This window comes from Zosterops lateralis (assembly GCF_965231275.1).
Source record: "Zosterops lateralis genome assembly, chromosome: 1".
NCBI classification, from domain to species: Eukaryota; Metazoa; Chordata; class Aves; order Passeriformes; family Zosteropidae; genus Zosterops; species Zosterops lateralis.
Window position 1 is genome coordinate 50,562,592 of NC_139762.1, and position 23,777 is coordinate 50,586,368.

Genomic DNA, 23,777 nt, shown 5'->3' on the forward strand with positions numbered 1-23,777 from the left:
CTCAGATCTTGTGTTCTGTTTTGGGCCCTTCACTGCTAGAAGGACATTGAGCTGCTGGAGTGTGTCCAGGGATGGGCAAGGGAGCTGGGGAAGCGTCTGGAGCACAAGGCTGATGAGGAGCAGCTGTGGATTATGTAGCATGGAGAAAAGGAGGTGACCTTATTGCTCTCTATAACTCCCTGAAAAGAGGTTATGACAAGGTGGAGGTCAGTCCCTTCTCCCAAGGAGCAAGCGACAGGACAAGAAGAGATGGCCTCAAGTTGTTCCAGGGGAGATTTAGATAGAATATTAGGAGAAATGTTTTCATTGAAAGTGTTGTCAAGCTCTGTAACTGCCCAGGGAAGAGCATGAGTCAGCGTCCCTGGAGGTGTTTGAAAGTACTGTAGATGTGACACTGAGGGACATAGTTTAGTGGTGGCCTTGGCGGTGCTGGGTTAGTGGTTGGTCTTGATGATCTTAAAGGGTTTTTCTGGTTCTGTTACCTGATGTGTTTTAAAGCAGTTGTAAGAATTTGCAACATGTGTTAACTCTTTTTGTGAGTCTGGATTAAAAGCAGTTGGTCCAAGAATTTGGAAATACTTGTTTGAGGAAGTCAGCATTTAGTAAGTGGCACTGACATTGTAAGTTTTTGCTTTTCTCTTACTTAATGATTGACTTTTTCGTGTGGAAAAGCCTCAAATGGGCAGTTTATTTAAGCTGAGACTCTTTATTAAGTGCTTTTAATGTGGTGTGGAGAAATGCTTTGAAAATCCATGAAAACCAAGTACTGTATTAGCATGAGCTACCATGGATATATAACATGTGGAAAACTGCTGGATCTTCAGGTTTTGGGGCCCGAGTGAATTTTATTCTCATATTCTCATATTTATTAATTTAATTGAAATGTTGAGACTAATGGCACATTCTGCTGAGGATTGAAGATTAAAAATGCTTGCATAACAACTAAACATAAAACTGGGAATAATTAGGTTGGAAGGGACCTTCAAAATTTTCTGTTCCATGTCTTGTCTTAAAAAAATGGCCAAGCTATGGTGTTAGAGAAAACATGGAAATTAACTCAAGAAACTGAGTTGCTCAGATAAAGAAAACCAGGCTTTTCTGTTTATGTGAGAGATGTCTCAAGGATGTCTTGTTGCATCTAAACGCAAATCAGGTGTTTTGTCTGATACTGCCTTTTCATTCTATAGTTTACGTACCTCAGGAAAAGCTGTCTTGGATTGTTGTAGGATTTTCTTTAACAATAAAATGCTGACTGTTTATTTTGTGAAAAAGGCTTTTAGAGGACAGTCCATTATTTTATTTTTTCCTCCATAATAGCTGTTTTTGTGTTTTCAAATGTAACAAAAATACTAACTTCCTGCAACACCTCAGAAAATCCCTTTCTTTGGTTTCCTCTATAGTTAATCGTCACAGCTAAAGGTTATAATTAAGTTGTGACTTTTTTTATCTTTTTGATTAGGTTCTCTGAAGTTTCATTAAAAAAAAGGTAAAAATTCATGCAGGATTTTAGTCTTTTTTTTTTTTTTTTTTTTTTTTCTTTTTTTTGTCTGTCCTGGCTAGCTAGTGCTGGAGTTCATTAGTAGTGGGAATTCATTTTACCTGAAGTGATCCATGCTTGAGTGATAGGCTGTGATTTAGAGTACCATCTGCTTGCTGTCCGTGGGCATTTCACTGTATGATGCCTAGAAATGCAGTGCTTTTAACTCAGAGTAGAGAAAACCCAGACTTCTTTGGTTTCTGCTTGATTCTGATTATTCTGGTTCTGTAAAAAACCTAGCCTAGAGCTTAAAAAAAATTCAGAAGATGACATGAACATTTTTTCATAATCTTCTAGTTTTCTATTGGGTTTAATACACTTCTTGAAACTCTTTGGCCTTTAAGACTATTCTCATGTTGCTGAGGCTGACACCTTGATAAGCCCATGGATAGATCATGTAAAAAAAAAGTGTTTTTTGATCTCTGCTTTTGATGATGAACAGTATGTGTCGTTAATCCCACTAATGCTTTTCTTAATTAGCTTCTGGAGAGACCCCAAGCAGCACATTAATGTCTGAAATTGCTTTTGATTAAACTGGCCTGGACTTTATGTTGAGGAGGGGAGGGAGCACTGAGGCTCTCTCTCTGAGAGCCTGCTTATGATTCTTTGCTTGTAAGTATCCCCTTGTCCACATGGATCTGTCAGGCTGGCCCTGTAGGAGCCCCTGTGGGATGCCTTTCTCTCCTGTGCATCCTGCCCAGAACACTGCCCTAATTGCAGAGGCAGCTCTTTCCCTCCCTCCTTTCTAATGACAGCTGTTCAGTGCCTTGCCTGAGCTGGCAAGGTTTCTGAGGAAACAAGGAAGATATTGCTGCCTAGGTTTAATCTTTCTGTCCTCAAAGACTTCAGTAACAGAATTTTTGCCAGTACTGATAATGTTTCCTCAGTAAAGATTCCTTTTTGTTTAATGCTTTTTTTCTAAGTCTGAAGTAATAGAGTATCTAAAGTCAGTTCATAAGAAGTAGGTAGACCTGAGACTTAAAATGAGCACAGGTACACAAAGAGCAGCATGTGTAAGTTGTCAGAAGAGAAGAAAAAGCAACAATATAAACTGAAACTCCAGAAGGAACTCTCGTTAAATTTTAACAGAAGAAAGTTGTTTGTGCTACCTGTGGCATTCTTTGCTGCAGGGGTCATGTAGTTAAACTGCTCAGGTTTTTTAAAAATACATTGCGTGCCATTCTAGGCAATTTCTGTGATTTCTTGTTTTATCATCTTCAATCCTGGCAGAGGAAATAAATATTTAATCTCTCAGGCTGTCCTCTGACTCTGAAGGCTGGTTGTGGCCTTAACTCATGCATCTACTGTCCCAGCTAGTGGTGATAAAATTATTTGGTGAATTTGGATAAATGAAAATTTATTCAGATTTACTGAGATAAGAGAAGGAAGGCAATGGAAAAAGAAGCTGATGGGATAATAAGCTCTGTTATGGATATAGCAGAAAGGAAAAAGGCATAAATAGCAGCTCAGATGTAAATGCACAGCATTGTCAGCCAGTTAAAGGGAGTGATTGTCCCACTCTGCTCTGCACCTCAAGCGCTCAGTGCCGTTTGGGGCACCAGAACATAAAGAAGACATTAACTCATTAGGGAGTGCCCAAAGGAGAGGCCAACAAGGATGGTCTGGAGGGAAAGCTATGTGAGGAGTGGCTGAGGTTACTTGGTCTCTTCAGCCTGGAGAAGAGGACACTGAGGGGAGAGAAGAGGGGAAGGCAGTGGTGAACAGCAGCAGGACCTGAGGGAATGGCCTGAAGCTGAGCTAGGAGCAGTTCAGGTTGGATATCATGAAAAGGTTCTTCTCCCAGAGGGTGTTTGGGCCCTGGAACAGGATCCCCAGGGCAGTGGTCACAGCACCAGCCTGACAGAGTTCAGGAAGCATTTGGACAGTGCTCTCAGGCACATGGTGCAACTCTTGGCATGTCCTGTGCAGGGCCAGGAGTCAGACTCAGTGATCCTGATGGATCCCTTCCAACTGAGAATATTCTATGACTATGAAATAGCAGGTCAGTTTGAGGTAGGTCTGGTAGAATTATAATGTCCACTATGGAATATTTTTGCTAATGCTTTTAGGTTTTCTTCAGTAATCAAAACCTGTAAAATTGTGGTATAACAATGTGGAAATCTTAACAAGAAAACCTCAGGAGTGGCTGGAAGTGGTAGGAAGCTTTGACAAAGTGCTAAAATTTAGCAAAAAGGCAAGTTGAATGGAGTACAGTTGTTGACAAAAAACAAACAACAGATACAAAAGGAATCACTGTCTCCTAAATTTAGTGTAGTTTTTTTCAGCATATCAGCTGAAAAATAACAGAAAGATGTCATATATTACTGGGTTTTCCAAAATCAATTTGAAATAATTTAAGAATCTAGGCAACAGAAAATAAAAGATGAATAAGGTCAAGATAAAACAGTAGGAATGTGTGAGTCCAGACTGCATGTGACAAATTATATACCTCACTGAGTAACTTGTTAGGAGGTTGTCACGTTGAATACAGCCTTCATGTACGGTCCGACTTCTCCTTTGTCACCTTTCTTTTAATTCTGACATCTCTTTGATATTGTTGAGTTTGCAGGCTGATGCCAGAAACAATATGTATTTACATTGCAGTATAAAGAGGGACACTAATTCAATACTGCTGGTGAGATAGCTTGTGCATCTTAAAGGAAAACTAGCAGCCAAAATGATGTTCAGTTTTGAAACTTGATCAATAGGAAACCCAACTTCCAATGATTTCCTGTTGGAGCTTATCCTGACAGAAAAGATGAACAGCCACACTGAAACAACCAGCTGGTGGTTGCCAGCATTCAGCAGCCTGATTTCATTTGTCTTGTGCAGACAGAATATATCATGCCTTATATGGGGTCTTACAGAAACTTGAGTTTCAGGGGGAAAAAGCCAAGCCTGCAGCCATTTGGGCCCTGTAAGAGCTCTCACAGCATGTTGTCCCTCTGTCAGAGCTCCAGGAGTGGCAAAGGCTGGTGTGTTCAGTAGCTGCACACACTGAAATCTGCAGGCTGTGTCATAGCTTAGTTTAACTCAGTGACCTCATCTCTGTTCAGCAGCTTCTAGTAGTTGTTCTCTGTGCTTGCCTTGGTGATTTGAGCAGAGCCCTGGTATCTGCAGCTCCATCAAATGACTCAGAGTGCTAATTAGTCACAAAAGAGCCGTGTTCCCTCAGGACTGGCACTGGCTGTGTTTGTTTCCTTCTCTGTAAAGCTAGAATTGCCTTCAGCTGCCCAGCAGTCAGGTCAGTGTAGAGACATCACTAGCAGGGTAAGGCATGGGGACAAGGTCAGTTCAGAAGTGCTGAAAATGGGCATGAAAAGTACTGTTGGCAAGAAAAATATAATCAGTAGGTATATGAGTGATTGGAAGTTCATGGGAGTGGTCAGCTGTGTACTCCCAAAAATAATTTCTAAAGTTCTGGATTTTTTTCTCTTTTCACAAAATGGAAAAAAATCCCCAGAACCAAACCCAGCCGCCAAACAAAACAAAAACACCCCTTAAAAACCCAAACCATAAAGAAATACTTCCACACTATCAAAATAGCAGCAATCCAAACCAAACAAAAAAACCCCAGACTCTTTTTTTCAAACTGTAAAATGAAAGTAGTTGTCCTAACTTCTTTAGAGGAGAAAGGGTAGAAAAGACAGATGAGAAACACAAACCCTTGATAATGGTGGCTGAAGATGTCAGTGGACTATCCAGAACCAGTAGAATGAAATACTCAGATTAGGGCACTAAGAAAGCTTTCAGAAACTGCAGGAGGGGAAATTCAGACTTCAGCAGGGTATTTGTCAGTAACAATCATGGTACAGAAATGGCTGCTGTTTTTAATGTAGGAACAGGGGACTCAGGAAACCTCCTGGATGTATGATTCTATTCCCTTTATGTTACAGGCAAATCTATTGCTTAGTTATTGCTATAAAATCATCAAGTACTGATAAAATTACTTCAGATCCACCTTTCAAATAATAGCCAAATACAGTTATTTCTTTAGTGAGTGGAAATTCTTTAGCAGTTTGTTGAGGTCAGGCATCAACTGTAAAATACTCTCAGGTGTTCAGTGATGTAGTACCAAATGTAACAAAAGTTTTTTTACTTGGAATACCTTAAATCACTGTCCCGTGAGGGATGACATCTCCACCAATTCCACCAACTCCGTCAGTTGTGCTTCCTGAAGGAAGGCAGCACACTCAATATAATCACCCCTCATTTGAGAGAAGTGGTACTGAAAACACTGGGGGGAAGAATTTCACAAAGAGTAGGGCCCAGATGGAGGACAACTCCAGATGGAGCTCAACATGGAGTTGGCTATGTGTTCACTGGGATATCTTTCCTAATGTCATAGCATTAATTTATCTGATGTAATTATAAACTTCTGTCTGGAAAAGCAAGCAAGAAGAATTGGCAAGTACTTTGATTTTGATTTTTACTTATTTTTAGGGTGTGAAATCGTCAGCTTTCATGCAATTTTACTTAAATATTATTTGAGGATGCTTGTTTTAACATAGTAATTTTTGACATTGCTTTTACTGAGGTGAGGCTGGGTTTCCAGAAGATACGGTGTGAATAAAGGGATTTAAAACTTTTGATTTTTCTACAATAAACAGCGAAGTTGCACTGATTTTAAAATAGTCATATATTCCTATTCCAATTGTTTGCCACTCACCACACCTAGCATTATTTTTTTAGAAAAGCCAGACATTCTGAAGCTAACTGGAACACTTCTTGAAGATGAAATCAAAGTCATTCACACAGTTTTAAAGATGGGAAGTTTGCTTTCTTTTTAACCTGTTGAAAGTTACTATTTTCTTCCATTTCAGCTTTATGGATTTGTTGCTAGTCTTATAAAATACTCAGAAATGCACTTGAGACTTTAAAATATTGTGGCCTACTTAAAGTCAGCTTTTATTTTTGAATGACATGTATATTACATCTGTGTCAGAAAATATCTTTAAGCACTAGAAGTCTCTACTGGATGTTTAATCTTTTTTACTTTCTCTTTTTTTTCCCCTCTCCTGTAGTTCTCCTGCCTTTGATAGATCGTATGGGAGATGCCAAAGACCAAGTTCGAGAGCAAGCACAGAATCTTATATTGAAATTGATGTGTGAAGCAGCACCACCCATGGTATGATTGCTTAATGCAGATTCACATGGAGGTCTCCAGTGAGCATATGACTTTTGTATGAACTTTGAACATGTCACAATGTTATGGCGACTGTTAATGCTGTAAATGTTAAAGATACTCTTAATGGATTGACAGTGATGTATTGTTCAGCTAAAGATAAAAATCTTATCACAATGTGATTCTATGTATTTTGCACATTATAACTAAATTCTCAGTAGACTTTTTATGGCATGTGACAAGTCTTTGTTAATTAAAGCATGTTTGAAGCATCTTCTGGGTTTGGACAATGGGAATAAATAAGTTTAATTAGCTCCAAATTTATTTAAAATTAGATTTGTACTTGAACATGTAGGACTACTCAAATGTGCAAAGGTGCATGTTTTATAACTAAAGAAAATCTGGCTTGCTAGCTGTATGACAATGATGCTCTGCAAACCATGAACAAACTGAGGTGGGTCTAACTTGCCCTCTGGCTTGTCATTTTTGGTTGTAAGGAGGCTTGCTTAACTCAGCCTTCAGTTCTAAGTGTTACGTGGCTTCCAAGTGCTTAATCTTACATCTCAACTCCAAGTCTGAAAAATGGAGGACTGTTTAACAAGATTATATTCTTGAATAGTGATGTTATTTGGAAGTCTGGAGAGCCTGGATGTAAGTAGGAACTTACTATTTGAGTTTTTAGTTCCTGAGGAAAATCTGAGTTCTAATTCTAGAGGTTAATAGGGGGGGAAAAAAGGGGGTTTTGTATGTGCTAATTCCTGGCTTTGTTTATTCATAGATACAAGTTTGAATGTTTGTGTGCAGTGAATAAGATGTTGTGGAGTCTATCTGGAGTGAGAAAACTATTGTCAGTTGCTTTGTTTCCCTGATAAAACATGTAGCAAGCTGCCTATTACAGAACACGTTTATCTCCCTTTGGCTACAGATTTGATTGGGATTTAGGCATCAGGGTCTAGTAATATCATCCACAAAGACACGCCATTATCTATTCACAAGCTGCAGTGTCGGCCATATTCATTGACCAAGAGACATGGCATTATTTTTTTGTGTCAAAGGGCCAGTAGTTCATAAATGATGTTACTATGCTCAACATGATCCCAAATACCTGGGATACAGACCAGAACCTCTACAGCAACAGCATGTGAACAAGTGCACAGCAGAACACCTTGGAGATACCTTCATTTGAACAGTTGCTGATAAAGAAATTGATGGTAGTTGTGTTGTGCTAAGCCCTTGTCAGGAAAGTTTTACATTGTTGGTCCATCGTTATTTGTGCAGAGTTGTTAGGCCGTACATAGAGGTGATGGAAGGAAATTTCCATCCCCTGTGAAAATGACTCTCAGTGTCAGAAAGCACACAAGGTTTGTGGGATCCAAGGAAGAGCATGTGTGTGTAGGACAATGTGTGGCTCTCCTGGTAACTCCCCCAGGGTGGGAGAAGCCTGGCTTTGTTTGTTGCTCTCAGGAGAGCTTATGGGTCATTACAACTTTGGATGAAAAGCATCAATCATCCTCACAGCAGGGACTGAAACAGAGATGTCTGTCCTGTGCCTCCAACACTGAAATACAGAGCCTTAGGCTCTCTGTTGCAGAGAAGCATCCCTTTAGAAGAGCTGAATGGAATAATTTTTTGAGGATAAGTCCTGTAAATTTCATTCTAGTCAACTCATCTTGCCTCTTCTAGCATGTTGTTGAATAATATTTAATTTGTTCTGTTGTTGAATCACTTTACTTCTTTTAGATGTTTACATGTTTTAGGGTTTTTTTGTTTCTTTTATGAGCAAGAACTAGATGTAGCTGTTTATGGGCAGGAAAGCATAAAAATATAGGTGGTATAAATGTGCATGAAAGGGGCAAAGAGAGGTTGACATCAACTCTTGCTAGGAACTTTTGAGAGTTAAGATCTCTAAGCAGCCATTTGAATTTCTCTGCTTAAAAAAAATCAGTTCTTAAGGGATAATTCAGTGAAAGACTAAATTTACTCTTCAGTCTGCTTTGTTTCAGTACTCTGCAGTTCCCTCTCTACCTGTATTTTTACACATCTAGCAAGGAGATGTTTTTACCACGTTTGTCCGTAAGAGTGGGTTAATTGGAAGGATGTTTTCTTCCGTAAAATCCTGTTCTTTGTTTTTAAGCTATGCAGTTTTGGCAAGCCATATCCTGCTCGTCTAAGGTTTGTTTTCTCTAAATGCAATGAAGTATAAAACAAACAAACAAAAACCCACAGATAGGACAAAATTATCAAGCAGGGCTCTAATTGGAAAATTTTATGTCCTCTGTGAAGCCTGCTACCTCATTAATAAAGAGGTTGCATATTCCCTGCTCTTATACTGTGTTTTTCTTGATCAACAGCTGTTTGTGAGGGCTTTATTTTATTTTATTTTTTTTCTCCCTCAGAAAGCCGATTGCAATAATTAGTATGTAATACATTTTAGCAGCTTTGTGTGGCATCATTATAGGTTGCAGTTGCAGCACTCCGGGGCGCAGTTGGCAGGAGGGAGGTGCCTGGGCTGCAAAGTGTGCAGCTCCTGGCAGTGTGCAGCCATCCATTGCTAGGCAACGCTGCCCGGATGCTGGCCGGGCTGCAATGGCAGCGCTGCAGCTGGGGCGACTTGCAGGCTGAGCCCGCGCAGCTGCTGCCACGGAGAATCCCCCAGCTCCTCAGCTCCACGTTTGCGCTTCCAACGCCCTGATACGCAGCTGCAGCACGGCAAGGAGATGGGAAGGTAACGGGATAGACCCAGGAGGCAGAGAGCCAGGGCAGGCAGAGAAAAACGAGTGCGCAAGGAGGGGAGCGAGGGTTTAGCGAGCCTGGCGATCGTACTGCAGGAAGTGGCACCAGCACAGAGAGGAGAACCGAAAGCAGAACAAAAATGGAAGCACAGAAATCACAACAAGGGGGCAAGAAATAATCAAAGAATGAAGAAATAGATCTAAAGCAAAAGTAAGAGAGAAGTGGAACAGCAGGAGTATGGATAAGGATGAGCTAAAATGGATGTGAGGAAATTTTGGCGGGGGAACAGAATATGAAGCAAAAAGAATATAGTAACTTTTGCTTGAGTCAGTAGTTTGTAATGTTAATGTTTGTTTTGTGTGCATTAACTGTAACAATTCTGTGTGTTTTCAGAGCTGTTTCTCCAACAAGGAAAATAGCTAGATTGCTGAAGGACATTTTTAGGAATTGGTTTTGGCATAGCATTAATCTGTGTTGTTTTCCATATTGTGCATTTCATAAGTTAATTTTATCACTTTTCCAGTGGACCTGCCTTCTGTTATTTTTCTGCAACTGTTATGAATGTAATTATATGGAATAGAATTACATTGTATTGTGCTCCTGGTAATTAAATACCATTATTTCTGCTTTTATAGTACATTTGGGAACGCCTTGCTGTTGGTTTTAAACACAAGAATTACCGATCCCGAGAAGGAGTGTGTTTGTGTCTTGTTGCTACCTTAAACATGTAAGCTTTTTGTTTCTATGGAGATGTAATGTTTTTTTCCCTCTTCTGAATGTCATTTTTCTCTGAAGGTAATTCTTTAGTGAGTCTGGTTCAGTTTAATTAATATATGGGAAAAATCAAACAAGTAGCAGGCTTTCTGAAAGAAAGACTTAAGTTACAGAATTTTTATCTTACCTAAAACTAAATAAAGGAGTAGTAAGAGAGAGACAGAGCTTGATTTATGTCAGTTTGTATTCTGTGAAATCTACACCAAAAGTTCACTTCTGCAAAAATTATTTTCTGTTTTTTTCCTTTAAAAATATGTATATTTTTTTTCTTTTTTAGTTATGGTGCACAACCATTAATCCTCAGCAAGTTGGTACCACATCTGTGTATAGCATTTGGTGACTCCAACAGTCAGGTAAGGATTTCAGTACTTACTGGCCCTTGAACAACTATACTTCACAGACCAAAGCAAAATAAATATAAGCATTTAAAAAAAAGCTGATAAGAGTGCTTCTGTGCGGCAGGTCATTATTTTCTACCATGAGAAAAAGTCAACCCAATTTCTTCTTTATCAGTCCATCCACTGGAAGATGAAAGTAGAGTTGTAAAGGCAGCAGTATCACAATATACTGGTCCCTTTAGTTTTGTCTTCAGAATTTGAAACTAGTAATTACTGAAAGTAGTTGTTTCCTACAGAACATGTTGAAAGGAAATAAATTTTAAGAAGTTATTGGTGCAAAAAGTTAGCTCCCTCCCAGAAGCAGCCCTTATATGAAACCTGTGATAGTTTTCCAAATTTGCAGAAGATAGCTTTACTACATGTAATTGTTTTCCAGTTGGAACCTACATGGCATTTGAGAACATGCAAGGACTGTCGTTAAAATTATTAAAGTAAACAAAAACATCTGCAGTGAAAATCAGGAAGTAGTTAATAATAGTGGCATCTGAATTTCAGAAAGTCTTCCAGTGGATATGGTTAAAATATCTTGCTTTATCTGAAGTTGTGTTTGAGGAAAAAGAATACAGTAAGGGAGAAGCTAACGTTGGTAGGAGATGGGCTTATAAACAGGGTTGGTTTTATGCTTAATTTCCGAATGCAGCAAAGTTCTTGTCTCCTCTGTGCTGCACAGCATTGTTCTGTTCTAGAGAAATTCTGTTGAGATACTGTCCTGTTTGCTGATCATTAGTAGAGATGTAGTTCACATCTTTCTAGAGCAACTGTGTGTTTAGTTTGAACTGCTGCAAAGAACAATACTTTCAAGGAACAAGTCATTCCAGACATTCTTTATAGAGAATAATAGCACTTACTAAAATGTATTTTTGGCAGTTTTTATTGTGACAACCATGGTTTAAAATTTTTAAAGAGGTACTCTATCTTCTTTCTTTAACTGTTCTTTCCCTTCCACTGTCCTGCCCTATTCCCTTTATTGTGCTTATGTCATGCTACCTGTTTATATAAATGAAGAAAATGCTTACCACTTTGGTCCACACTTATCGGCAATCTTAGTCTTCCCAAAGACCTTGCTGTGTGTAGAAACAGATGAAAATAAGATGAAATGTCAAGACTGAGTGCAGTAGCTAACTTTTGAAAGTATTGCCCGCTGTGAGTGAGTCCTAGATAAAGCAGATTTTTTCCACAAATGCTATTCTTATGTCAGACCCAGAAATTCCCTCTAAAGCTCTTATTTCTAGGATTTTTTTACCATCTGGGAGTGCTCTAACTTGGAACAAATGCCATCTTGATATAACAGTTGTATTTCCTTTCCTTTTCATCCTTACTGTTTCAACTGAATTGGCATACAGGGCCATAGAAACTGTAGGATTAGTGGCCTGTCAGCAAATGTTGTTTTGGTTTCTGTAACCCTGAAATTAACAATTTAAACTGTGTTCACAGGTGAGAGATGCTGCCATACTAGCCATTGTAGAGGTTTATAGATATGTGGGAGAGAAAGTACGAATAGATCTTACAAAAAGAGGAATTCCTCCTGGAAGGTGAGCTAGCTGTTCTAATTTTGTAATTCTGAGCTATTTATGTTTTACAGATTGTTATCTGAACTTCAAGCTCACTAAAAACTCTGTTTCAAAATTGCTGTAATTTCTGCTTTATATTCTAGTTAGTTTTGCCTTTCAGTATGATGTTACTAGAGTTACTGCCTGTGTTGTATGTTGATTAGTTTATATGAAAGAAAATCAGCCATTGTTTTGTTTCTACCTTTGACAAATTAATAAAGCTAGACAGAGCTTGAAATTGTACTTAGTGAAAAAGACTTTATTGCATAAAATCTTTAAAATTCCTTGTTAAAACAATGAATACTTTTTGAAGTGTGTTAACCCTTTATAATAACATACCACTTTACCATCACTTTCATTCTCTTCTTGATTTTGATACAGCTGAGTATGTCTACTACTTGGTGTCAGAGAGAATATCAGATGAGTGCCTCATCAGACCCATCTAAAAAACTAAGAGCCCTAGTTTTTACAGGTCATTTGTGGGATAGCAAAATACAGCTTGATAATATATCAAAATATGTATTCAGCTCTGGAGGCCCAAACATGAGAAGGACATTGACCTGTTAGTTCAGGGGAGAGCCACTAAATTGATTAGGGTGCTGGAGCACTTCTGCCATGACAACAGGCTGATTGGTCAGCCTGGAAAAGAGAAGGCTCTTAGGAGACTTTAGAGCACCTTCCAATATCTAAAGAGAGTATACAGGACAGCTGGAGCAGGACTTCTTACAAGGACGTGATGGGACCAGCGGCAAGGACTTTAGACTGGAAGAGGATAGGTTTAGGTTCAATATTAGGAAGCAATTCTTTACTGGAACTGGTTGCCCAGAAAGGCTGTGAATGCCCTGTCCCTGGCAGTGTTCAAGGGGAGTTTGGATGGGGCTTTGAGTAGCCTGGTCTAGTGAAAGGTATCCCAGCCCATGACAGCGGGGTTGGAACTGGATAATCCAAAACCATTCTACAGTTCTATGAAGGCACCATGGGAGAAGGATGTTGAATTTATTGTTTTGCATTCCAGGAAAAGTTCAGCCTGTTGAGACACAAGTTCACCCTGCCTATGAGAATGAGAACTTGTACATATTCTCTTCTATTTAATGATAGTCTTGGTTTTAGATTAGTAATGGATTATGTGATTACCATAGAAGTATTGGCCATATTATTACTACAATTCAAGAAACTAAGTTTTCTAGCAAATGAATGGAACATATATTCAAGAAGACCTTCCTTGCATTAAGATAGGGCCTTGGACATCTTTTGGAACAGAGAATTTTTAAAAGAGTGCAGGTAACACAGCCTTTTTGCAATGAATGTTGGGTCTGACTGTAAGTTTAAGTTCAGAACTCACTGTTTACAATTCCACGTGATACAAGCTGAGTACATCTTGGGATCCAAATAGGATTAAACACCATAGGTGCTTTGTATCCTCAGGACAATCAACAGCTTCTAATTTAGGTGCAGTAGGTGCCAAGTTGTTGTTTCTACTGTCTGGATCAGCTGAATACAAAATTGCCCCTGATCTGAAAGCAAGCATGGTTGTATAATTTGCATTTACATAAAGAAGCAAGACTCTACTTGGTGCATGTTAAAGGGGTTGTTGCCACTAAATCTCCCAACAGTTTTGCACCTGACAGTCGGGACTAGTGTTAAATAGTACATGAGCTGAGTGTCAGTGCCATGTCCTCTGCAGTAGGTTTTAGGTTGGGATAAAGAGGGGAGTTATGATTTGCTTGAGCTCAACATGAGACTGCTTCTCTGTCCCATCCATCCCTGACAGAAAGCAGAGTTCCTGTAGTCCCTTCTTACTCCTTCACACAGCTAAGAAGGCGTTTGACAAAGCTCAGGAAAGACAGATTAGCTCTGTGGTAGCTCAGACTGTTGTTCCTTCAAAGGCAGACCTAATTTAAGGCGTTTCTTCCCCCATGCCTGTCAGAGGTTTTCCCTTTGCTTAGATGCAGTAAAATTATCAGGTGGTTATGCAGGAGCTGTGATCTGTGGGGAAAAAAACCTTTGATGTAGAGTGTCATCATTATTTTCAGGGGAATCTGTGTTCATGTTTGTGTGTCTGGGTAGGTTTTAAGGGTTTTAAGTATTACACATAATCTGTAGTTCAGACACGGCTGCTTTCAGTTGTTGAGTTCAGCCTTAAAGGACTGCATTGCAGTTCCTTTACTGTAAGTCACTGCATTAAAAATTACATGTAAACATAAATATTATCAGAAAAATCTATTACTTCAGTGTTTGGTGCACACACGAATCAATAGAATAGGCTTGTTTAGTTTGCATAACAAATCACACATTACAGAGCTGTGTGTTGCTGCTTGAATGCACTCCATCCTAGAGCACTGAAAATAAGAGCTCATGTCTGCTCAAAGGAAGGCAGGAAAGTTAATCAAGCATTGTTTAGAGAAATGGTTCAACTTCCTTAAATATGCAAATGGTATATACATGTGTCTATATAAAGCCAAATACAGTCAGTACTTTAATAATAGGAGGCTTAAAAGGTTTTGTAATCTGCACCTGGTGGGGTTTGCCTTTGGAAAAAACTGGATTTTCTACAGGGCTTTACAGGACCTGTCAGCATCTAGGTAATGAATAAAATATGGGATCTTACTTTTGTAGTTGAATTCTACTTATTTGCTATTTATTCTTCTTCAGTGCATTTCTCTTCGTTACTGAGATTAGTTGGTGAGTTTGTTTATAAATAAAATCAGTGAGTTCCTCTTTCTATTTGTTATTTTTTAACTTAGAAATCTCAGAATATTATTATGCTTTTTACTTGAAGCACATTCCTTTTCCAGAACAATCAGTATCAAGTCAGTGGTTAGAAATTTGGATGTTGTTTTCCCTTTTGTTATAATTTCTGCCAGAGAGGTTTGACAGTCTTTGGTGTCAGACTTGAAAGTAGTAGTGTTAATGTATCTGCAAATACTCAAAGTGGATGTTACATTTATTGTTCAGTGAGCTGAAAATACTGAAGAGGTTTTGTTCTCTGTGCGCCAAACTGAATGTTTTACAGTATGGAATCTGTGTGGCTGATCCATATTTCCCTGAATGGAAATAGTTTACATGGCTCTGGATAGCAGTTACTTAGTCTGAGTGTTAAAAGCTTTTATCATTGAGGAAGTCATCTGACAAATTTCTCTGCTCTTGCTTGAGAAACAGAAATGTAAAAAAACAGTCATTTGTTTCGTTTTTATGTCTGGGGCCACAACTTCATTTCCTAAAATGTTGAAGGATATTGTAGTATGCATTTCTGAATAGTACATTTTATGTGGTATGCACGTTCTACTTATCTGTCTAGTTCAAGTTGTAGATGAGGTCCATCTGTGTGTCCAGATGTGGACACATGTCTTCAAGTTTTGTTTTTTGTTTTTTTCTTGGAAGGGGGAAATATGGAGAAACAACTGCAAAGTTTCATATGGGCCATTTCCTGCTTTAGACTCAGTTTGGACATGAACAACAGACTAGTTACCACCCCTTCTTCTTTTTCCTTCTGCTGTTGATAGCGGAGTGGTGCTCTTTAGCTTCTTCACCACAAGGTCCACACTTTTAGGTATCCCCCTCTGCCTGTCAGAAGAACAGTTGAACTCCATCAAGCATGGTCATGAATAACAGCTTTTCAGTGTGAAGTGTTGTGCCCATTCTGTGGAAGCATCCATGTTTCCATGTGTGTGCATGTCAGCTCAAGCTGTGTCCTAGCAGAGCACATACATGTTCCTCCTTATTGCACATCCTCACCACAGTTTGTTATTAGTTTGATGGAGACCTGTCTCCTGCTGGAGGAGAGGGTTTGGCAGGTTGCCAGGACCCCCCATTTAAAGTGCTACAACTTCATGTACTCATTCATTCATTCATTCATTCATTCATTCATTCACTGACAGCCCATCCAGAAGTACCTGCTGTCCCAAACGTGTGGTTTTTGTCAGTGGGGATTTTCCCTATATGAGAAGTTGCAGAAGACCTGTCTATGCCTTTTTGGGAAAACAAGACAGTATTTCTGTCCACCAGTGACACGTGGTGACTTCAGGAATTGATTATGATTGCCACATCCAGAGTTGGGCTTGCAGATATGAGATGAAGGAGTAATAATGCTTCTCTTCGCAAAGAACATTCTTCATTGCTGGTAAAACTGGTCTTCATGCAGCCCTGTAGAATTTCTTGGATTCCTTTTGGCAGGCTCTCTTTAGCCAGGAGCGGAATCTCCTGTAAACATTCCTAAATTGACTGTGGTTGCAATAATTTTAGAGACTCTAGCCCATACTGCCTTGCTGCCTGTGACCTTGTGAAGAAATACAAGAAAAGAAGGTAGTAAGAAGAGCAGGGTGGGAGGAGAGGGAGGGAGAAACTTGTTGTGAGAGACTTCGCTAAGTAGTAGTTACTGATCCTGTAAGCTCATCTAAAGAGAGGGTTGGTTCTACAGTAGTGCTTTACCACGTTGACAGCTGTGTTATAATGGACTCTGCTGTTGTTGTTGCAATTATGACAAATACTGTAGAGTGTGCCTCTGGTCCTAAAGACATGCTTTGAAAGTTTGAGGAGTGGCAGTACAGTGTGTTGTTCTCCAGCCTGCACCACTGACAACATAGCATCCAGTGCTACAAACACTTTTTAAAAATTGTTTATAGTTAATACTTTATCAAATATTTTGCCCAGAGTGAGAGGCAACATGTATATTATTATAACATATTTTGTAAGGAAGCATTTTGCTTTTCGTTTTTGTTTAAAACACTCAGGAAAGCATTTTTGAAAACAAAGTTCAAAACAGCAGGAAATATTTTTTTCCTTTTGAATTCTTTAAAATATTTGTGCCAAATGGATAACATCAGCTTTACAGGATATAAAAATTAAAGTGAAATTTTAAAGCAAATCTGTTAATCTCTAGTCATAATCAGTTTCTCTCAGGACGACAGTTTTAGCCTTTCAGATATGGGGTTAAGTCTTCCTCATTAAGTGCGTGAACTGTTAATGCAGTGTTTGCTATGGAATCCAGCACTGTTGAGGGGAACTTGCAGTCCCTGAAAACACAAACATATGAGGGAGGCAAACACATTAACTTCTTGTTATGAAAGCAAGATGGCCTAATGCATTATTATACGTATTGATTCTCATGTGAACTCTCTGCTTCGTACGGTTGAGAGCACATAGCATGTTAATGGGATTTCATGTGTCATTAATAAATTCTAGTGCCCAAAAAGCATTTCATTTCAGAAGTTTTACTTTTTCAAGTCAAAGTGCAGAAAAAAACGCATTTCGGTATATGTTGCCTTTGGTTTGCAAAATTGATCTTTTCATTAAAAGACTTGTGGTTTAATAGTAGAGCAGGGACATTTGTGAATTGCTGCTATTTCAGACATTTTGCTGTGGCAGCAGTGGTTGGAAATGCAATGGCACTGCAAAAGGGAGAGAGGATAATAGGTTCCAGAGACAAGCTGGCAAGTATGCTGGGGAAAGATTAGGCAAACCTACTACTGAGCTACCTACAGTTTTGAGATAAGTTGAGATGGTAGAATAACTGCTGGTTTGTGTTAGGGGTTATTGACTTAAATGATTAAGAGGGGGTTTTGTTGTGTTGTTTTAGATGTTTGCTGTAGGGTTGGCCTTTTTGTGGAGATCTGTATAGTTCTTCTTGTGGGCCTACTAAGTCCAGGACAAATCTGCTCTGTAGCAGATTGCTTTGAAATATTTGGAAAGTAAAAATAATGCATCAGTTGTGAGACTCCTAAATTGTTGGAAAGGTGGGGGGGAAGGCTCAAATTTTCTGTGCTGTTGTCTGTCTGCATTTCATTTATCACATTCTTCATTATTAGATAAATGAGGTTTATTAAATAAATGAGGTCTCAGTGAGTGAAAGGGATATGCAAACCTCAGAATATGTAGACTGTGCAGTGAAAGTGCACTGCCTCTCTGCATGGATCATTGCATAAAAGTGGTGTGTGCATAACGAAATGTTGAAATTAAATCTTTGTGTGTCCTTGACTTTACTCCTTGTGACAATTTTCATACCCGGGTGTAGTTCTTACCTATTTTTTTTGGTTGGCCATAAAACAGTTTGGATTGTGAGTTGTAAAGACAGCCTTTCAGTGCAAATTTTTAGCAAATTTTGAATTGGGTAGTACAGTCTCTAGTTCTTCTGATGTAGCTGAACTCAACCTGTTCAGAGACCTGCAGACTGTTGTGATTTGTAGTTCATAACTTCGTTCATTTAAAATCAGGATTCAGTCCTGATAGTCCTGGAGCTGAAAATCCCACTTGCATGTTACATATTACCATATTCTAAGTAGTCTAAAATTCAGAAAAGTCTTTGGAGAAATACAAGAAAATCTTCTCAATTGTTTGCAGCTGAACAGTGTATTATGTCAGTACAAATCCGTTGCTAATGCGTGGGTCACGTTTTTCTGGGAGATACTTCCACTGCTTTTATGGAGTTGTCTGCAGAAATGATGAGAAAGGGCTGTTGAAGTGTTTTGCCAACTTTCTTGATTGAACACTATTTTTTGCCTTGTGGGACTATATTGCAAATTTAGGATTGTGGAGTTTTTTGGTTATGTTGATTCAGAGTTTTCTTTGTCTGTTTGTTGCTCACATGTAGCAAAGAATTTCCAGTAAAAATAGTAATTCTCTATTGTGACGGTTAGAATCAGTGGTGTGCAGGTTGGACACATTTAAGTGTTTAGTGTATTGTAAGTTTAGAAGAAAAGTTTTGGTTTTTGGGATTCTTTTCCCCTATGGAAGTGCTAATGACCACAGAGCTCTTTTCATAACCAAACTGAGGAAATTTTGTGGAACAAAAACTTTGAAGTAAACTAGTAATAGTCTTAGAACAAATTAAATAGCAGTGTTTTTTTTTTTTTTTCTTGTAAGTGAACATTCCATAGTTCAAATTGTAACCTTTTTTTTTTTGTTGAGTATGAATATATATATATACACCTAGTATATGCTATTACTGAACCTGAACTTTAGAAGGTTATTTTTAATAATGCTAATAATAATACTCAATTTCTGTTATTTGCTAAGTTTACTTAATTTTCCGTGCATTTCTGTGAAGATGCTCAGTTAAAGAGGAATCCTTTAGGAATTCTTTCTTCATTCACTTACTCCCTTGTATATTCTGCATTGCTGCTTTATATATGCTAATAAATTTGTTTTTACCAGTAGCCAGTGGGACTTCAGAGATATAAAAATCCTTTGTTGTTTTTGTTCTTTATAGGTTGCAAACCATCTTTGCAAAATTTGATGAAATAAGAAACTCTGACAATATGATTTTAAGTAACGTCAGTGGTGAGTATGAAAGATCATATATTTATAATCAGCTTTAGATTAATGGAAGATAAGTGTTTAAATACTAGTGTTATCCATGTGAGATGGATGAATAGAAACATGTAAATGCCAAGAAAATGAGATACTTGGTGAAACAAGCTTGTACACTTTACTGGAAGTATTTGCTGGATTGTTGTCAGAATACAATTGGAAAAGGTGTTGAAATGCATGGAAACAAGCAGTGAATATTTAACGAGTTACAGATGTGCTCAGTAGAGGATAGAAGAATGCTGCTAAGTGTTCTTCATGTATGGGAAAAATGATCACATGAACCTTTATCCTTAGTATGTTTCTAAGAGAAAACTGGACTTTAGTGGTGGGTGTGTTTGGTATCTTCTCTGTTAAAATGATGCATCATGATTATGATACATGGAGTTTTAATTATAGAAATAGGAGACTGCAGCATTCAAGGACAACTCAATTGTTGAAGTTATGAACTTCATTGAGCTTGAGCTCCTTATTTTGGTGTATTTCAAGAAAAGACAACCTGTTATGCAGAGAATCCCTGTTGCTTCTTAATGCTTTTTTGCTACAGTATTTTTAGTATGAAAATTTAAATTAAAACTGTAAATTAGGAAAATAATATTACATAACAGCAAAACAAAGGAGGTGCTGTGGCAGTGGCTTTAGCATAGTCAGTTTTAGAAGCCTCATTGTCTTCTGCAAGGAATCAGATCTTGTTTTATCGGGAAGAGTTTTCTCACGTTAATTTGCCTTTCCGAGTAACTATGTTGATTATGGACTGCTGTATCTAAAAAGTGTAGAATAGAAATATTAAGATTATTTAAGAGTAGAAATATTTTGAGGTTTGCATGTAATTCCTTAATGTACTCAAGTGTACCTTTCTAATTTTAAATTTTCTCACCCTTTTCTTGTTAATCTGAAAACAGAAGTGACTGCAGGTTCAAAGGAAAGTGTTTTTGTCACCTTTTATTTGACATAGTAAGTTTCTATGCTGCATTTTGCTTTGGAATAAAACATCGCTATTCTTGAACATTTAAAATTGATTTGTAAAAAATTATATATTTTTTAAAAACCCAAAGCATTCTAATTTGGAGAGTAACCTTTTACATAAAAATGTAAATTTTTGTAGGCCTGATATTTCTGGGTCTGAGAGATTTTAGCCTGCTAGCAGCTGCTAACTTTCTCCCAAGGAAAAATTTCTCAGACCCAGAAATATCAGGCCCACAATATTTGTTCCATTACATTGTAAATTCAGTCATCATGAAAGGGTAAACCATTATCTTTTACATTCAACATTAATACAGCTGTGTAGGTTTGAGAGATTCAGAGATGCATTGCACATGTGTATTTTTTCTGTTGATAGTTCTCAGGAGAAAGTCACATGGGAATATATAATTAAAATAATTTAAATATATGAAAATATATATACCACATTGCTGGACTAGTTAACGTAGCACTTCTGTCCTTTTTGTCTCCATTTAAGAGAGTTAACAAAGTTTATTTTGAAGCTATTTTTATCTCATATGCAAAACACAGACACTAATGCTGATATATGACAGTATAAACCATGTATTTTGTTTCGTAGGTGGCAATTTCTATGCAAAAGTTACTGTGATTCTGTATTGGTACCATAAATTACAGAATCCCTCCTAATACTTTGGTTTCAGTATTTTTGCTTGAACCTAGTTCATCTGTTGCTTCCATCTAGGCAGTTTTTCAATGTTACTGCAAAAGTATTCTTCCATTGTTAGTGCTTTATCTTGGCTTTGTCCTTCATTATTCTCTGAAGGACAATTTGTATTTACTGCTTGCACGTGTAGATTTAAAGTTACTGGTGAATTCCTGTAGCCTTGGTTCCAACTTTTCTTTCAGGAGCTTTATCGAACATCTCTGGATAAAGGCCAGATTTTAGTGGCTAAATACATCTGTTACGGTGTTGAGGAATTTTTTTGTGTTTTCGATATTTTGTAGTAGGGTTTGGGATGGTAGGGGGAAAATAAGGTTGTCTTTCCCAAGTAGGGGAGGCAGAGGTGGGGTGGAAAGCACAAAAACACTTCAACTGGCTTTAATATAATTACATTCTATAGTGGGCCTTCTTATCAGCAAAAGCAATGACTTTTTGCCAGGTGGAGTGGAGTTACTGTCCCCAGGATGGGTGACTGTACTGATGGGGGTCCTGTTCCGTGTGTGATGGATAAGAAGGAACTTGTTAGTACAACCTTAGAGGATGTCATCTTCTTCATAGTCCTGAGTGACACTGCTGTGGTAGTGAATATTTGGTGTGTTGACCTAGTTTCTGAGAATCCAGAGATGTGACTTAGGATTCTCTCATCAAATAATACTAACGTCAGTTGTTCAGTCTTTTTATCCAGCATGTACTTAGCAAGAAAAAAAGGAATAAAGAGTCAAAGCTTGCAGCTTTAAACAGCCTGAATATAAAAATGTTTTCCATACTATATTGATAGTCAAAACAAATACATATTTAAAAAAACATTTGTGCTAACATGATTTAACACTTGAGAGTTTTAAAAAGCATCATGTTAGTATGCTTAGGTATGTGGGAGAAATATAGGTCTGACAGGAAAAGGTCTTCTTCCTCCCATCTTTGCACACTGGTAGATTTAATAACTTACCCTTTGAATGTGCTAGAGGGGATCTAGTGAGAACAGTCCCTTTAAGCCTTGTGTTACCTCTTTCCTTTATTGAATCTGATCTGTGATGGAATGGTAAAGAGGAGGAAGAGAACAAGTTACCTTTAGGGACTGACAGATCCTCTTGGAGGGTAGACGAGGTGGAAAGCACATTCAAACACTTGTGGATGGAATAATTGGGGTAGGATGTAACGAGGAGTTTCCAAAGCCATGAGAAGGTACCATGTCTAACAAGGGGAGTGCTTTTGCCTGATGAGAATGGCTTACAGCCTTAAATAATATCCCAGTGCTAGCTTGCCTCTCCAGCTGACATTTGATTTTTTTATTTTTTACTCTCAGATGTGTACAGTAAAATCAGAGATCATTTCTTCAGTGTGAATTATGTGAATGAATGAGCTGCTATGCAAACCTTGGGATTTGTTTACATTCATAATGATGCATATTAAAAGACTCATATCAGGATGTTTGCCTGTTAAGCAATATATTCTGTGTGCTGCTGGTTTTGCCCTTTCACTCCACCAGAACTGTATGTAGGCTTGCAAACTGGAGAAGATTCTTTAAAGCACCCTCCCCATTTTTCAGCAAGTGAATGTTCATTTCTATGGAAACAGAACTGGCAGCCAATCTCAGCACTACAAAAGCACTTGTTTCTGCTGCCTGAGATTTGTAAATACTGTTTTCTCTAAGAGAATTCAAGCAGACTCCTATATTGGATAGAAGTGTCATTATTGAGACAGGGAATTAAAACAAAAGTAGGGAAACTATTAATACTGAGCTCCCTGCTGCACTCAGCAGAATGATTGAGCTGAAGATAAATCGTACATCTCTATTCAACCCGTGCACTTTTTCCATTTTAATGTTTAATGGCTCAAAGGACTGGCTTTACAAACACAAAATATGACAGGTGGGATATGTGATGTTAGTATCATGGTGTAGGGGAGCCGTGTTATGGGTGATGAAGATGCAGCTGAAATACATGTTCTCCTGGAAAAAAAAAAGGGGCAAATAAAAATCTATAGCACTAGTGTGTATCTGGTTTTCCACATTACACTATTGTTTTTTATTTCCCTTTGCTGTTTTCTATTTGGAAATATAGTTACTATGGAGACAGTGACGACATACTCTTAATAGAGCTCACCAGTGCGGCACAACATGAATATATATAATTTGGGAATGGCACAACATGAATATATATCGTTTGGGAATACTGGTGATAGCTGCTGTGGTTGTTTTATAGAGGTTTTGAGCCGCATCTATTCCTTTGGCTTGCTCAATGCAGGTGGTCAAAATGTAGCCGCATTATTTTCAATTTCAGCTGCTTTTCCCGATGGCTTATCATTTTAAATAGGAAAATTCACTGACCAGTGAAGTGTACTGGTCAGTTCAAGGCCATTTGGAAGACAAGAGCCTCATCGGGCTGATGCTTCCACTGGTTTTAAGAAATTTCCTGAGTTCTTGGATTATTACTACAGAGGACTGTGTCTGTCTCCTTGCAAATGTGTGGTTCTCATGCTCTGTGCAACAGCCTATGCTACAGTCTGCTTGAGTTTTAAACTTTTCTATTGGCAAGACTAAGTAAATTGGTACTACTTAATTGCGGCTGTTTGTTTTGATCCCTGTCGGACTGCACTCTCTACCCTCAGCAGGTCACCCCAAAGGTATATCCGGGACCCAGCTTTGCTCAGCAGCCCGGGCTCTGGGCAGGCTCTCAGTGATGCTCCCCAGCATGGG

The 23,777-nt window shown here is 38.3% G+C and overlaps 1 protein-coding gene across 9 annotated transcripts in view; it reads left to right on the top strand.

Annotated features, from left to right (window-relative positions):
* The window catches only part of CLASP2 (cytoplasmic linker associated protein 2), a 143,584-nt gene that overhangs the window by 16,994 nt on the left and 102,813 nt on the right, over positions 1–23,777 (top strand). For all 9 annotated transcript variants that reach the window (XM_083862094.1, XM_083862093.1, XM_083862095.1 and 6 more), the window contains exons 3-7: positions 6,562–6,665; positions 10,031–10,122; positions 10,447–10,522; positions 12,002–12,099; positions 19,322–19,392. In XM_083862094.1, coding sequence (XP_083718220.1) covers positions 6,562–6,665; positions 10,031–10,122; positions 10,447–10,522; positions 12,002–12,099; positions 19,322–19,392 — 441 coding nt within the window. The remainder of the gene's footprint in view (positions 1–6,561; positions 6,666–10,030; positions 10,123–10,446; positions 10,523–12,001; positions 12,100–19,321; positions 19,393–23,777) is intronic.